This window comes from Culex pipiens, chromosome 2 (assembly GCF_016801865.2).
Source record: "Culex pipiens pallens isolate TS chromosome 2, TS_CPP_V2, whole genome shotgun sequence".
Classification (NCBI taxonomy): domain Eukaryota; kingdom Metazoa; phylum Arthropoda; class Insecta; order Diptera; family Culicidae; genus Culex; species Culex pipiens.
The window spans coordinates 137,520,719-137,536,243 of NC_068938.1; the positions used below are offsets into that span (position 1 = coordinate 137,520,719).

A 15,525-nucleotide genomic window follows, 5' to 3' on the forward strand; every position below is an offset into this window, starting at 1 on the left:
GTTTAAGTCAGTTCAAGTCAAACGTCACTCCGGTTACGCTGTGCAATTGTGTGCAACTCGACCACGTGCGTTCGACGCCGGTGCATTCGCAAACACATCGTAGTATGTGCGTAGAACTGTGTTTTTTCACACTTTTAAAGACACGGTCGTCACACGAACATCATCATCAGCCAGCATGTGCGTAGTATGTTCAAGTGCAGCAGACACTGACTGGTGTAGTAGGCTGTGTGAAATTTACCATAAATGTGATGCACACCTCGCCAAGACCGCTTCTTGGGCTACCCCCGGTCGCAATTATGGCGTGGAGGCATCAATGGTCGAGGAGTTGTGTGATACTTATGTTTGTAGCAAGCGTAAAAATTCACCAACCAGGCCTCAACACTGTGTGTGCCGGGTACTCTCGTTGTGGGGGTGACAGACAAGGCAGCACACACGTGGAAACCCGACGAGCCTCCGCGCGAGCGTGTACGTGTGTCGGCACACACACACTCACAGAGATATTCACACAATTCATTCAAAAAGCAGGCAGTCTTATAAATTTGATCAGCTGTGCCAAAACAACACAAAATCCACGCGAAGAAAGCTTGAAGGAATGTGTGAATCACGACGACGACGAATCAAGACAGGAAAGTGAAACCCACACCAAACCGATGAGATCATCGCATGTAAAGTGGTTTCCTCAGTCGTTCGGTGGAGAGAATGGAACTTGCTACCCGTTTCACAGTCAGCTCAAACGAATCATAATCGATTAACCTCGATAAACGAGAATCATTTGCATACCAAAGCGCTGAGACATTGGCGTTTGGTTAAGTTAAAAGTGATGAAAAAGGTCTAGAAAGCTTGGATGTTGACTTCAAGTCTCAAATCAATGCCACTGTGCTCTCGGAAATTGTTGATGCTCCACTTTTTTAAGAAGACAAGGGAAAATCTCCACGGTATCCTCAAGTTAGTTTCGCTTTCATGTTGGCTTAACCATTGAAGATTAATTAGAACTTTTGAATGTTGACTTGACCTTCTGAAAATTGACTTCAACTCAAGAAATAAGACTTGTCCTCTACAATGTTGGCTTAAACTCTTGTGGAATTGTTTTAAATTGAGTATTGACATAATGAATGTTGACTTGAACCCTTTATGACTGCCTCAAATGTAAACTTGAACTCTCGCAAAATTGGATTGAAGTCTCTAAAATTGACTTGAAGTCCCAATTGTTGACTTAAACTGTCAAATATTTCATGATAATTTTGAATGTTGACTTGAATTTTAAAAAAAACTAAGACTACAATAAGAATTGTTTTTGTAATGAGAATTATGGTGTTAGCCTTACAGTCGTTTTTTTGGCGAACTCTTCAAATCAACTCTTAATGATACCAATTATGATCCTTCCCCTCCCTAATTCCCCGCACAATCCAGCGTAATTTAGATGGAACGATATCTGAACGTCGTGTACCGCGTCCCATCATCAAATATCAGCCTAACAGGGTCAAAACCTTTGCCCAGCAGCGTTTGAACTTGTTCCCATTCGCCCACCGTGTGTAGTGCAAACACTGGCAGGCAGTAACTATATAGTTTCCATCCATCAACGGCGACGTAATCTGACATCGCGGTACCACCCCCGTGCCACCCGGAAACTCCGGCAAACTTGGAATTGGACAGTGTCGTTTAGTTGCGACCAAGAGTTGCGACACGCAAATGACTTGCTCAAAAACCTCGAAAACGAAAGAGCAAGTCAAGTTTGAGAGCAAGTCAAATTTGAGTGCAAGTCAAATTTGAGTGCAAGTCAAATTTGAGTGCAAGTCAAATTTGAGTGCAAGTCAAATTTGAGAGCAAGTAAAATTTGAGAGCAAGTCAAATTTGAGAGCAAGCCAAATTTGAGAGCAAGTCAAATTTGAGAGCAAGTCAAATTTGAGAGCAAGTCAAATTTGAGAGCAAGTCAAATTTGAGAGCAAGTCAAATTTGAGAGCAAGTCAAATTTGAGAGCAAGTCAAATTTGAGAGCAAGTCAAATTTGAGAGCAAGTCAAATTTGAGAGCAAGTCAAATTTGAGAGCAAGTCAAATTTGAGAGCAAGTCAAATTTGAGAGCAAGTCAAATTTGAGAGCAAGTCAAATTTGAGAGCAAGTCAAATTTGAGAGCAAGTCAAATTTGAGAGCAAGTCAAATTTGAGAGCAAGTCAAATTTGAGAGCAAGTCAAATTTTAGAGCAAGTCAAATTTAAGAGCAAGTCAAATTTGAGAGCAAGTCAAATTTGAGAGCAAGTCAAATTTGAGAGCAAGTCAAATTTGAGTGCAGGTCAAATTTTATTGCAAGTCAAATTTGAGAGCAAATTTGAGAACAAGTCAAATTTGAGAGCAAGTCAAATTTGAGAGCAAGTCAAATTTGAGAGCAAGTCAAATTTGAGAGCAAGTCAATTTTGAGAGCAAGTCAAATTTGAGAGCAAGCCAAATTTGAGAGCAAGTCAAATTTGAGAGCAAGTCAAAGTTGAGAGCAAGTCAAATTTGAGAGCAAGTCAAAGTTGAGAGCAAGTCAAATTTGAGAGCAAGTCAAATTTGAGAGCTAGTCAAATTTGAGAGCTAGTCAAATTTGAGAGCAAGTCAAATTTGAGTGCAGGTCAAATTTGAGAGCAAGTCAAATTTGAGAGCAAGTCAAATTTAAGAACAAGTCAAATTTCAGAGCAAGTCAAATTTCAGAGCAAGTCAAATTTCAGAGCAAGTCAAATTTGAGAACAAGTCAAATTTGAGAGCTAGTCAAATTTGAGAGCAAGTCAAATTTGAGAGCAAGTCAAATTTGAGAGCAAGTCAAATTTGAGAGCAAGTCAAATTTGAGAGCAAGTCAAATTTGAGAGCAAGTCAAATTTGAGAGCAAGTCAAATTTGAGAGCAAGTCAAATATGAGAGCAAGTCAAATTTGAGAGCAAGTCAAATTTGAGAGCAAGTCAAATTTGAGAGCAAGTCAAATCTGAGAGCAAGTCAAATTTGAGAGCAAGTCAAATTTGAGAGCAAGTCAAATTTGAGAGCAAGTCAAATTTGAGAGCAAGTCAAATTTGAGAGCAAGTCAAATTTGAGAGCAAGTCAAATTTGAGAGCAAGTCAAATTTGAGAGCAAGTCAAATTTGAGAGCAAGTCAAATTTGAGAGCAAGTCAAATTTGAGAGCAAGTCAAATTTGAGAGCAAGTCAAATTTGAGAGCAAGTCAAATTTGAGAGCAAGTCAAATTTGAGAGCAAGTCAAATTTGAGAGCAAGTCAAATTTGAGAGCAAGTCAAATTTGAGTGCAAGTCAAATGTGAGAGCAAGTAAAATTTGAAAGCAAGTCAAACTTGATTGCAAGCCAAATTTAAGAGCAAGTCAAATGTGAGAGCAAGTCAAATTTGAGAGCAAGTCTTAAATTTGAGCTGGTAAAATTTAAGAGCAGGTAAAATTTGAGAGCAAATCAAATTTGAGTGCAAGTCAAATTTGAGTGAAAGTCAAATTTGAGAGCAAGTCAAATTTGAGCGCAAGTCAAATTTGAGAGCAAGTCAAATTTGAGAGTAAGACAAATTTGAGAGCAAGTCACATTTGAGAACAAGTCAAATTTGAGAGCAAGTAAATTTGAGGGTAAGTCAAATTTGAGACCAAGTCAAATTTGAGAGCAAGTCAAATTTGAGACCAAGTCAAATTTGAGAGCAAGTCTTATTTTAGAGCAAGTCAAATTCATATTCCAACAGAAATTTCTGGTTGCATTTCTGGTGCTATTTATCTTTACAAAGTCTCATTAAACGTCTGGTCCAAAAACAAACAACCAGCGAGAGAGAGTCGGGATGGACGCGAGCGGTATTGCATACCACAGTCACGAAGGGTCGCTGCAAACGCAGACCAAGGGGACATTGTTTGTCCAATCCACGTTGAATGTGTGCCCGCCGTCGCCGCCATCATCTGCACACAAAGAGCTCGAGCTGTTTTTGTAGAGGAGAGAAACTCATCGTCCGGTTTCAAAAATATCAACGACGAGCTCGTCGTTCGTCGGCAAAATCACACAAAAGCACCGTCATCCACCATGGTCGTCGTGGCCCCGTCGTGTATGTGTGCTAGCACACACACACACACCGAGCGACGAAACCTTTCGGGGCTGAAAATAAAATTGTTCATGTTGTTGAAATAAACTGGGGATCCGCCAGCCAGTTTAACCTCTTCCACTTCCCAAACTGCGTCATGATTTTTTACTGCACGAAAAACCATCGCAGAGCGGCATTTCATCACACAGGGATGATGTTTACGTGCTTCGCGGATATTTACTTGTTCCGTTCGCGCAGCGAACTCCACGATCCAGTTCTCCGGTGCACGGAAATAATCAAATTTAGAAGGAAATTGCTTCGCCGTGACTTTCTCGCTTCTAGGCGGCGTTTCTCGCGCAAGCGAGAGCAGCGCCGCGGTAGCGACGCTGCGCGTTACGCAACAGGTCACGGGATCGAATCCCAAAAAAGTAGATTTTTTTTCGCTTTTCATAACTTTTCCGTGCACAGATTTCCATCAGGCTTACAAATTTGCGCAATTTCTGCCCTTCTGAACATCTCGACGGTGCATTACACAATCTCTTCGAGAGACGAACAATCGGGCCGCTTCTTCACGTCCGCAAGAGCTGATCAACGGCGATGACTACACCCCCTGAAGAAGAAGAAGAGGTACAAGTGCGCTCGGATTTTGTAGGATGCACGCCAAACACAACTTAAATCCCCTCGACGAGATTAATGTGCCAGGTCATGCCCGCCTGGCTGGTGTGCTGAATAGCTGACCTTTTAGATCGGCGACGTGGTGGTTAGAGATCGCTGAGCTGACATTTTAAGCGAGTTGGTAGTCTCAAACCAGCTGCTTTTTTCCACTACCATATTTTGTGTACTTAATTGTTAAAACACTTGCAGCTGCGTAACGCTGCTGGTCGTGACGGGCCTGATAATTTCCCCCCGTATTTTTTCGACAGTTCGTCGCCATCGTGCTAACTTGTCGTACGTGCGTTTTGGGCCAAATTGAGTTAAGAACGCCATTTTGTGCAGCTCACAATGCCTCACCTTTTGACCTTCACAGATCCCCAAAATTCGATTTCAATCCTGAGATATTCAACAAAAATCGAAAAAACTCCGTGCATTTTTGTCACTTTATATATGAAAGTAGTTTCAATCTTGTCGTGCTATCTTGTCACTCCATGAAAATTGATGTAAGTGCGACAAAAGGCCAAAGGGATTTCAGGCCAGGAAAGTCAGGATGCGTTTGTCGCACGTACAAGCTAGACTACCGTAAACATTTGTAATTATAACTCGGGACTCCAGCAACCAACTTCAACCAAACTTTGGGACAATGCACAGAATGGTGAGCCAAACAAAACGTGTTTGTTATTGTTTACATTGCGTGCTCTCGTTTTTGAATATTCAAGGTCAAACATTAAAACGCGTTTTTCTCGGAACGTCAAAATGGCGGGTGCGACAAGATAGCACGACGACGCCGAGTTGGTGTTGTTTTCGAGCTGCGCCGTATCTTGAATTTATTCAGGCCCTGTTATCTGGCTGTGCTGGTTGGATTCAACGACCTCGGAAATTATCACAGCTTTTCGGCGTAAAAATGGTTTATTTACACTGAATTTGCTTCAGTTTCTAGCAGGCGCATCGCAAACTAACCTTGTCGCTTCCAGGCGCGTTTTGTCTCGCAAGCAAGCGCAGCTTTGGGGTAGCGCGTCAGCGCTTCAACTGGAAGGTCGCGAGTTCGATCCCAGACGCATTTTTCTAGATTTGTGTTTTTTTTACGTGCAGAATCTGCGGAATCATTTGAACTCGGCGCCCGCTTCGTATAATGAGACGTAAATGCATTCGCATCCCAAATCATCTCAAAGTGGTGAACTCAAGAATGTTTGAGAGCTCGTAAAAAACAACTTCGTTGTCTCGACCTGACCGTCTAGCCGGAATATTGAATTTAAATTGAATCAGCAATTAAATTTCGTGATTCTTTGCTTCCAGTTCTGCACTCTTTTTTGTTGTTTTGATTGACTTTGTTTTGGGATTGTCCGAAGAATGTTTATGAATGAAGTCACCACCACCACCGCGGTCCCTCCAACATTATTATGTGTTATTCTGGCGCTTCACGCTCGCTGATTTGGATGTATTCATTTCAATTTTCACACGGGAACCACCAACATACTGCGGGAGTTGGTGGTGTGGTGTGAACCCGCAACCTAGGAGGGAGGGCTTTATTTTGGTGAGGGTTCCTCCGAAAAGTTTCCCCCAACCACCAGCAACATCACACACCATCAGGCTTATTATGCTGTCGGTCCTTTTTTGTTGGGATTCGCCTTCTTTTTTTTTTTTTTGGTAAGTGGTATTTGTGGGCTAGGATCACACGCTACACACACTCACCCACGCGGACAACGTGTTTCATCCCGACAAGGATGATGCTCACGTGTGTCGCCAAACATTTCCCGGCGCACCAAGAAGAATGCAAACGCTACATACCTGTCTAACGCTCTGTGTGTGTGCGTTTAATGTGCGTGTGTACTTTTGATTATTCATTCATATAATTTCACATTGGGTCTATCCCGTGACTCATGTGTGGGTGAGTGGGCAGCATTGCGTCAAATCTAGCCGGGAATCAAGGTTGAGTGATTTTCCCGCCTTTTTTCCTCCACTCGACTCGGATTCGGTTTTTGTTGCAAGAAATTGTAGCAATTTGATTATAAATTGCTTCATCGTGACAACCTCGCATTAAGGAGGCTTAACTCTCGCAAGCGAGTGCAGCGTCGAGGTAGCGCTGCAGATCGTTGTGCAAGAGATCACCGGTTCAATCCTTAGCATCAGTGTTGGTGTTCTCGCGCTCTTGCGAGAAAATTTTTCTCTCTCGAGTTCTGTCGAGAGCAACTCGTCGGTTGCCCCTACTCTCCTCCACTCGCAAACGGGAAAGCTCGCGAGCTAAGCGAGTTGGCGAGAGCGCGAGCGAGGAGAGGAAAGAACTACAAGTTCTCTCTGTCGCTCGCAAGCGAGCGAAGCTTTCCTTCTTCTCGCTCGAATTCCAAAACCGCTTAGCATAAAACAAGAGTTTTTTAGCACCTTTTTTGTTGATTTTCTCTTGAGATATATTTTGTTTATGAGGACTTGTCGCCTAGCTGAGTCTGACGCGTCTCCTGTAAATGTGTTAGTAAAATCAGCTTGAATTATTTTTTTAAAGAGCAATTTTTTTTCACGGAGCACACCGTGTTTTACTGACTTTTTGTATCACAAATCCTCAATATCTGTAATTCGGGATTTTTTAAATAGTTTGTTTTCCAAAATTTCATCAATTTAGCAATTTTAATAATTATTTTCTGCGTCCCAAAAACAACATGATAGGTAACATGGAGAAAAAAGTTTCCGAAATCGTGAATACCCGTTCATGAAATTAAGAACCACGAACAAAGTGTTCAAATGCCATGGTACGATTTTCAAAATAAGGGTTCAACCCTTTGGAAACTCTTTTTTCTCCATGAAGGACCACCTTAAGAGTTTTTTTTTAAGATTTAATATAGCTTTTTTTTTGCTTTTGAGAACTCCGAAACAAAGAAATTATTCGTGGAAACCGTAAAAAAGTAATTTGCATTTTTTGTTATGGCTAAAACGTAGTGAAAGGTAGATACAACTCTATATCATTCATTTGTCCGTACAAATATCTATAATACAATATTGGCAGATTTTTACACAAAAATGGTATGTAAATACAACACGAAAAAAGTCAATTCTCGAAATCGTGAATTGTGTTCATGAATTTGAGAACCACAAAGAATATATTCACGTGTCTATACAAAATAAATGCAATAATATTTCTTCGTTATTTTCAAATTCATGAACACAACTTACGATTAGGAGAATTTTTTTCTGTGTAGAAAATCTGCATCTTGGAAAAGTAAATTTCTGAACGATTTGATGTCTTGGACAACTTGTAGATATTGCTAAGATGGTTAGGATGGAAAGGTTACAATCTTAAAGAAAATTACCATTTCTTATTCTGAAAGTGATTTTTTGAAAAAAATATTCATATTTTTTTAATTCATCGAATAGTACTTTAAAGGATTTAGAGTAACATTCATATTTTGCCAATTTATGATTTTTTTTGTTCTAATAAATATTAAAGTTTTGTCTTATTGCTCCTAAAATAAAAAAAAAAAACAATAAAATTGAAAAAAATACCTCAGTAGTGGGGCTCACAATCGAAAAGTCGTCAGTTCGAATCCCGGAATGGATGGGAGGTGTTAAAAGATGTTTGCCTCACCGTTTCAAGCCTACAAACACCTAGTTTCGAGCAGAAAGCTCACTAAATATCAACGAAATGTTTGGTCCGTTCTAGGCCTTAAAAACAATACGATACATACTTTTCTCTAACTGAATACAGATCTCCCTTGCCTTGTTCTAGCAAGACGTCGCCATCGTGCTAACTTGTCGTACGTGCATTTTGGGCCAAATTGAGTTAAGAACGCCATTTTGTGCAGCTCACAATGCCTCACCTTTTGACCTTCACAGATCCCCAAAATTCGATTTCAATCCTGAGATATTCAACAAAAACCGAAAAAACTCCATGCATTTTTGTCACTTTACATATGAAAGTAGTTTCAATCTTGTCGTGCTATCTTGTCACTCCATGAAAATTGATGTAAGTGCGACAAAAGGCCAAAGGGATTTCAGGCCAGGAAAGTCAGGATGCGTTTGTCGCACGTACAAGCTAGACTACCGTAAACATTTGTAATTATAACTCGGGACTCCAGCAACCAACTTCAACCAAACTTTGGGACAATGCACAGAATGGTGAGCCAAACAAAACGTGTTTGTTATTGTTTACATTGCGTGCTCACGTTTTTAAATATTCAAGGTCAAACATTAAAACGCGTTTTTCTCGGAACGTCAAAATGGCGGGTGCGACAAGATAGCACGACGACGTCGAAGAGAGAAAAGGTGGTATTTCGATTTTTCTCTCAGTGAGTACTCAGTGTGAGTCTTTTGATACAAATAAATTGTTCTATCAGCGATTCGTAAGATCTAACATAGTCACAAAAATTTCAAAAATAAATCTGTGATTTTGCGAGAGAGACAATCTCGAATTATTCAAAATTCTCTCGCAAAAGAGATACGAGAGTTGGTTTTCTTTTGATTTATTCTCTCAATTAATGATTCATAATCAAAAGTTGTCACATTTTTTCAACAAAAAATGTTTATAGGCCGTCAATTTCACAAAAGAGACAATCTCGCATCATTCATTAATCTTGCATTCCACAAACGTCACCTGAAATAGAGAAGAGAGATTCTTCCTGTTTAGATTCTTTCTCTCAGTGAGTGTTTTAGGTAAAAAGCTTTGGACGAGGTTTCTTCCAATGCTAAACTAAAGCATTTTGGTAGCAATTTAGATTCAGAATCAAAAGTTTGCGAGTTCAAATATAGTTATCAAATTTTGCAAGGGAACTTTTAGCATGTTCTGAGTGTAAAATTGCTACGCAAATTGTAAACAAACGTAAACGAAACGAATATCTTAGTAAAAGTAATTTTCAAACACTCTCAAAGTAGAAGCTATTCGATATTCATGTTTCGCCCTCATACACTGTCAGTGGAGCAAGCGAAACCACGAGGTTCGGCGCGATAATGAATGTGTTAATTTAATCAGTGTCAATACGTCAAGTGCCTCAAAACACATTCGCCTCTGTTGAATGTAGCTATTATCATCCCAGCAAGCGTGTTGCTACGCAGCAGCGCACACTTGCGAGAGCGTCTTGTCTGAACACGATGATTGTGTGAAAATTTCTTTTCATCGCCGCACACCTTCAGGAACATGTTTGCGCGCGCTTGTTCTTCCGACTGTGTTATTTTCGAGTCGAGTCTGATTTGAAATTCAAATATAAATTTGTTTGCGTCGTAGTTTTAACCTTTTCCCCTTGGCCAGGCCCGGTCGTGTTGGTGCCTCGTTCCCCGCGCCACACCAATACCCGCGCCTACTTGGGGTGGTATGCGCCGCCGTATCCGGTTTGTATTAGTTCCAGCAGCGGTAGCAGAACCCAGGGCCTGCTTCGCATTCCCTCTACCAACACAAATTCTAATTATTCAAAGGTTTTTTTTTTTGGGTTGGTTGGTTGATTGTTCCCTGTACAGTTTCCTGCGCTCGACCTAACCCTTCCACCATGAACGAGAGAGGGCACTTTGGGCGCGTTCCAAGATGGCCGCCGGTGCGCGTTATGTATTGGTTCGGAAAAGTACCGAACGCGAGCGCGCACACACACACGTGCAAACTTCGTGTTCTGCCGAGTAAATAACCACATCAGCAAGCGTGCGCGCTGTTGCCGTATTTGGGTCGTCGGCTGGTGTGTGAAAAAGTTCCCCTCACCACCACCACTCTTCGCGCTACTCATCCAAGTATGCGACGACGACGACCCGAGAAGAGCGTTCTACACCTAACCTCAACCATAATGCACTATTGATTTTTGTAGACTCTCGCATACAATCTCTCTTGTAGCATGGCTACGCGACGAAGGGTAGGCTGTGTGTGCGAGAGAGGTAGGGTAGACTTTGGATGTTGGAAGGCAGCAAAGAAGTACAGTTTCAGGGCACACGCTGGGCCCCACAAACACAGAGGCAACGTTGCCACGTTTGCGCGTGTGTGCGGGCTTGCTGTTCACGCTAGCTGCGCATGGATCGGACGAGGGTTTCTCGAGTTTCTGCTGGTGCTGGTTTCCAAGCCCCGGACGTCGTCGTCGGGTAGCTGCGCATTAAAAATTATCGCTTTGACGACCGGGTTATGTAAAGACGTAGAAGTTCGAGGCCCCTTCGAGTCCAGCGAGAGCTCAGAGCATAATGTTTATGAAAAATTGCATGAAACGACCTGCTCCTTGTACACACAACTTCTTGGAAACTTTTGTATTTGCGTCGATTGACATCGTTTGCAATACACGTCAGACTCGCTACCTTTCAAAGTATGTTGTAACTTTTCCTCTAGGTCTTGAAGCCAGCTACACAAACACAGCAGGCCGTGTCACGTGTGTGTAGCCCCGTGTAGTCAAAGTAGCCTCTGTGTCTTGATGTACTTTGGTCGTGGGCGCCACCGACAAGAACCGATGCGATCATAATCAAGCTTGTTCTTGTGTGGCGTGGCCTGCTTGGACGTGATTGTTTTGCTCAAACGTCAAACGCGGTTTTGTTCTCTGCTTGCTTGGATGCTTTTTAGACAAAGTTCTGATGACATTTTAAAACTTCTGACCAGGACCTCCGAAGACTCATCCATGGACTATTCTAACTTTTGACAGTTCCACTACAAAGTTAGTTTACGATGACTTCTTGGACCTCCATCAACCAGTGTGAGCTCTTGACCGACTCCGCTGCACTTGACGGGTGTGACGTGTGTGTGATGCTTTCCGTTGTTTGGATACACACCTTATTATTATAATTCCAATCGACACCACCAATACACACCGTGTGTGTGTGTCTGTGGTTTTGCTCTCGCGGTCTGCACTCTCGCATGTTTGTTTTGGTTTTGATTTTTTTTGCTTGCTTGTTTTTATATTTGTTACACTAAAAATGTAAACATTGCAATACACTCTCGGCGTCGCATAGATCGGCATGATTTGGTGTGGACATGTGCGTTTTCTGTTGTATCGTATCGTTTTATATCTATAGCGTATGAGACTGTTGATGTTTGATCTTGTTTTTGTTTCGATTTTGTTTCTGATCTTTTTTCGAAGACTTTCAAACAACGATAGATTATTTTTTATAACGGTTAAATTAGCACAAATTTGCATCTATTTTTACAGGCTCAACGCTGAAAATTAGACCATATCTCTTAGAGGTAGGTGAAGTCTATCCTTTTTGATTGGTTGGTCAATTATTCAAATTGGTTATAAGAAGACTGATATAGAAGTGTTCAAAATCTTTCACTTTTTCGTTACATTTAGGGTTTTCAAAAATCTTGTTGAAACCATCAAACAATGTTTAGTCCAGTCTGTCAAAAGATTTGAATTTGTGTATGTAACTGAAGGTAAAGTCTTTTTCTTTCGTTTGATGGGACTATCATTTAAATTAACTTCAATATGATTGAGATATAAGCGTTCGAAATCTTTCACGTTTTTGTAACGCATAGGTTTCGCGATAAGTTATAAGGTTTTAGCAAACTTGGAAAAAATCATTTTAATCTCTGTGAATAGACTACACTCAACCCCCGGTGGTTGGTCACTTTTTCGTTTGACACTTTTTAGTTTGTACCCCGTTGGTTTGACAAAGTCAAACTAAAAAGTGGCGAACTGTCACTTTTTACGCGACGCTCATGCACACTATCAAAACAAACGTTTGGTAGTGTGTGTGAACTCCGTGTAAAAGGGGTATCAAACTAAAAAGTGACCCCGTTCGTTTGACAACAGTTGGTGTCAAACCATCGGGGTTTGAGTGTACGATGTTCTCGTGACAATATTGACAGTATTTATTGAATCTTGCTGAAGGACTCCAACGTTTCGTTCGACACAACAACTTTTTCAAGGAAGGCTTTAAAAGTGGTTCTCTCGCAGCTTTAGTCCAAATTTCTTCAACAATAAAAAAAAGAGCTACGGAATCTCAGGTTCCGTCAACATCCTTGTCGTGTTTTTTGCCAAGCAAGGAATGTGCGAAGCCTCACAGAGAACCTGTTCCGAGGAAAACCTGTTGTGGATTGGGCTTGGCGGTTGCCGGCAGAGAAAACCATCTCTCCGCCGTATGTGTCGAGTCGTGCAATGGTTTGCGGCGGTGTGGTGCATGAGGTGGTCGGTGTGAGTTACACAAAGTGTGTGTCTGTGTGTGGGATTTTGTGTGTGCTATGATAATGCTGAAAAGCAACACGAACATCACTCGGCGTGGAAAGCACAAGTGTATGTTGGAGCAGCAGCAGCATATTAATCCCTGTGGCTCTGTATGTGCGGACCACAATCGCCGACAAACGAACATTTGTGCAATGAAACCAGATGATTTCGACGGGGGGATGGATTTGAGCGGGAAATGGAATCACACAAGCACTCATTGAGTAACCCGATAGTTCTGAATGGTCTCGCACACCTCTCTCTATCGCAAATTGGGCATCCTTATGGGAAGTGAGGGGGGGAAAAACTCTGCTAAAAACAAACAAAACAAATCGCCTCGGAATCCACTTACCGACGCATCCGTCACGGTGTAGTTGATGTTGGGGCTGATCTCGACGACCGACTCGGTGCGGGAATTGTCCGCGAAGCCCCACGTGTAGTTAAAGCTGGACGGCGGATTCGTCTGTGCCGCACACATTTTGCCAGCGCTCTGTTATCTTTCGATACTACTAGTTAGTACACACACACACTTTACACTTCACTTATCAGTTGTAATCGGTTGCACGGTTTACACTTTTGCTCTTAACTTATCAAAAACTTCACTTCTTTATCTTATACACTGTATGTCTTCACTTCAAGTCAGAGCAGCGCAAATTGACGTTATCTGAAACGGGAAGAGCAAACAAAACTCGATTGAAACGGGCTGTTTTTGGAGAGCGAACACACATTTTGGCTGTGACGAAGGGGTATAATTAGTGGATCGTGTCATACAATGTGGCCACAATACGAGCGAATTCTGAGCGCGGGGGGAAAATGAGTCGGATTCTTTATGTTCCTTTTTTGTTTGGCGAAAGAATGCGGTTATGATGAACATATGCTGCGGCCACTTGCTGTCGAAATTTGAAGGGCTTCGGTCGATCTTCCCTTCATTTGTTACAGATATTGAATGGAATTTCGTTCAGTACAAATTTGTCTGTTTTCATTTGACTGCATCTTGTGTTGGGTCAAATTAGGATAATTTTAATTTGAATAGCACTTCACTGTTCTCATTTCACTAGATCTTGTATTGGTTTCACCTTCGACGTTTCGTTCTTGACTTTTGCGTCTCCACGGAATCAGTTTTGAAGCAGGTTTCATTAGATCTTGAATTGGTTTCATCTTCGACGTTTCATTTTGACTTGTGCGTTTTCAAAGAATCAGTTTTGAAGCAGGATTCACTGTTCTTATTTCAATAGGTCTTGCATTGGTTGCATCATTGACGTTTCGATCTTGACTGGTGCGTCTTCAAGGAATCAGTTTTGAAGCAGGTTTCATTAGATCTTGTATTTGTTTCATCTTCGACGTTTCGATCTTGACTTGTGCGTCTTCAAAGAATCAGTTTTGAAGCAGGATTTACTGTTCTCATTTCAATAGGTCTTGCCTTGGTTTCATCTTCGACGTTTCGATCTTGACTTGTGCATCTTCAAAGAATCAGTTTTGAAGCAGGTTTCACTAGATCTTGCATTGGTTTCATCTTCGACGTTTCGATCTTGACTTGTGCGTCTTCAAAGAATCAGTTTTGAAGCAGGATTTACTGTTCTCATTTCAATAGGTCTTGCCTTGGTTTCATCTTCGACGTTTCGATCTTGACTTGTGCATCTTCAAAGATGCACAAGTCAAGATCGAAACGTCGAAGATGACTTGTGCGTCTTCAAGGAATCAGTTTTGAAGCAGATTTCACTAGATCTTGTATTGTTATCATCTTCGACGTTTCGATCTCGACTTGTGCATCTTCAAAGAATCAGTTTTGAAGCAGGTTTCACTAGATTTTGTATTGCTTTCTTGACTGGTGCGTCTTCAAGGAATCAGTTTTGAAGCAGGTTTCATTAGATCTTGTATTTGTTTCATCTTCGACGTTTCGATCTTGACTTGTGCATCTTCAAAGAATCAGTTTTGAAGCAGATTTCACTAGATCTTGCCTTGGTTTCATCTTCGACGTTTCGACCTTGACTTGTGCATCTTCAAAGAATCAGTTTTGAAGCAGGTTTCACTAGATCTTGCATTGGTTTCATCTTCGACGTTTCGATCTTGACTTGTGCATCTTCAAAGAATCAGTTTTGAAGCAGATTTCACTAGATCTTGTATTGGTTTCATCTTCGAGGTTTCGATCTTTACTTGTGCATCTTCAAAGAATCAGTTTTGAAGCAGGTTTCACTAGATCTTGTATTGGTTTCATCTTCGGCGTTTCGATCTTGACTTGTGTTTCATGAAGGAATCAGTTTAGATGCAGGTTTCACTGTTCTCATTTCACTAGATCTTGTATTGGTTTCATCTTCGACGTTTCGATCTTGACTTGTGGAATCTTAGAGGAATCACTTTAGATACAGGTTTCACTATTCTCGTTCCACTAGATCTTGGATTGGTTTCATGAATCCAACGTTTTGCTGCTCTTTCAATCGCTTCGATCCATCTCCAACTTGTGTTGATTGCTTCTTGGATGTTTCTATTCTGCAAAAAAAGAAAAAGACAAGCTGCGATATCCCAGATTCCCAAGAAAAATCAGAAAAGCTTCAAATTAGACCAAAACAAAAACCATAACCTTTTCACTTCAACACAGAGCACCAACATTCAACAAAACATTGCGTTAGTATGGTACACATTGCCAAATGTCCTTTTTTCATACTACCACAAAACATACTCGAGAAGTATGCATTTTTCCATGCAACTTTGCTCCTCAACATTGACGCACGGCTATCCAACAACACACAGTA

The 15,525-nt window shown here is 41.3% G+C and overlaps 2 protein-coding genes across 13 annotated transcripts in view; one reads left to right on the forward strand and one right to left on the reverse strand.

Annotated features, from left to right (window-relative positions):
* The window catches only part of LOC120419606 (ADP-ribosylation factor-binding protein GGA1), a 205,480-nt gene that overhangs the window by 143,948 nt on the left and 46,007 nt on the right, over positions 1 to 15,525 (forward strand). The window lies entirely within an intron of this gene.
* Positions 1 to 15,525, reverse strand: part of LOC120419588 (zinc finger protein 17) — a 61,710-nt gene that overhangs the window by 41,859 nt on the left and 4,326 nt on the right. For 11 of the 12 annotated variants that reach the window (XM_052708512.1, XM_052708513.1, XM_052708509.1 and 8 more), the window contains exon 2: positions 13,128 to 13,439. In XM_052708512.1, coding sequence (XP_052564472.1) covers positions 13,128 to 13,253 — 126 coding nt within the window. In that variant the 5' untranslated portion in view covers positions 13,254 to 13,439. Of the gene's footprint in view, positions 1 to 13,127; positions 13,440 to 15,353; positions 15,370 to 15,525 lie in introns of those variants that run through there. The other variant, XM_052708507.1, reaches the window with a different exon arrangement.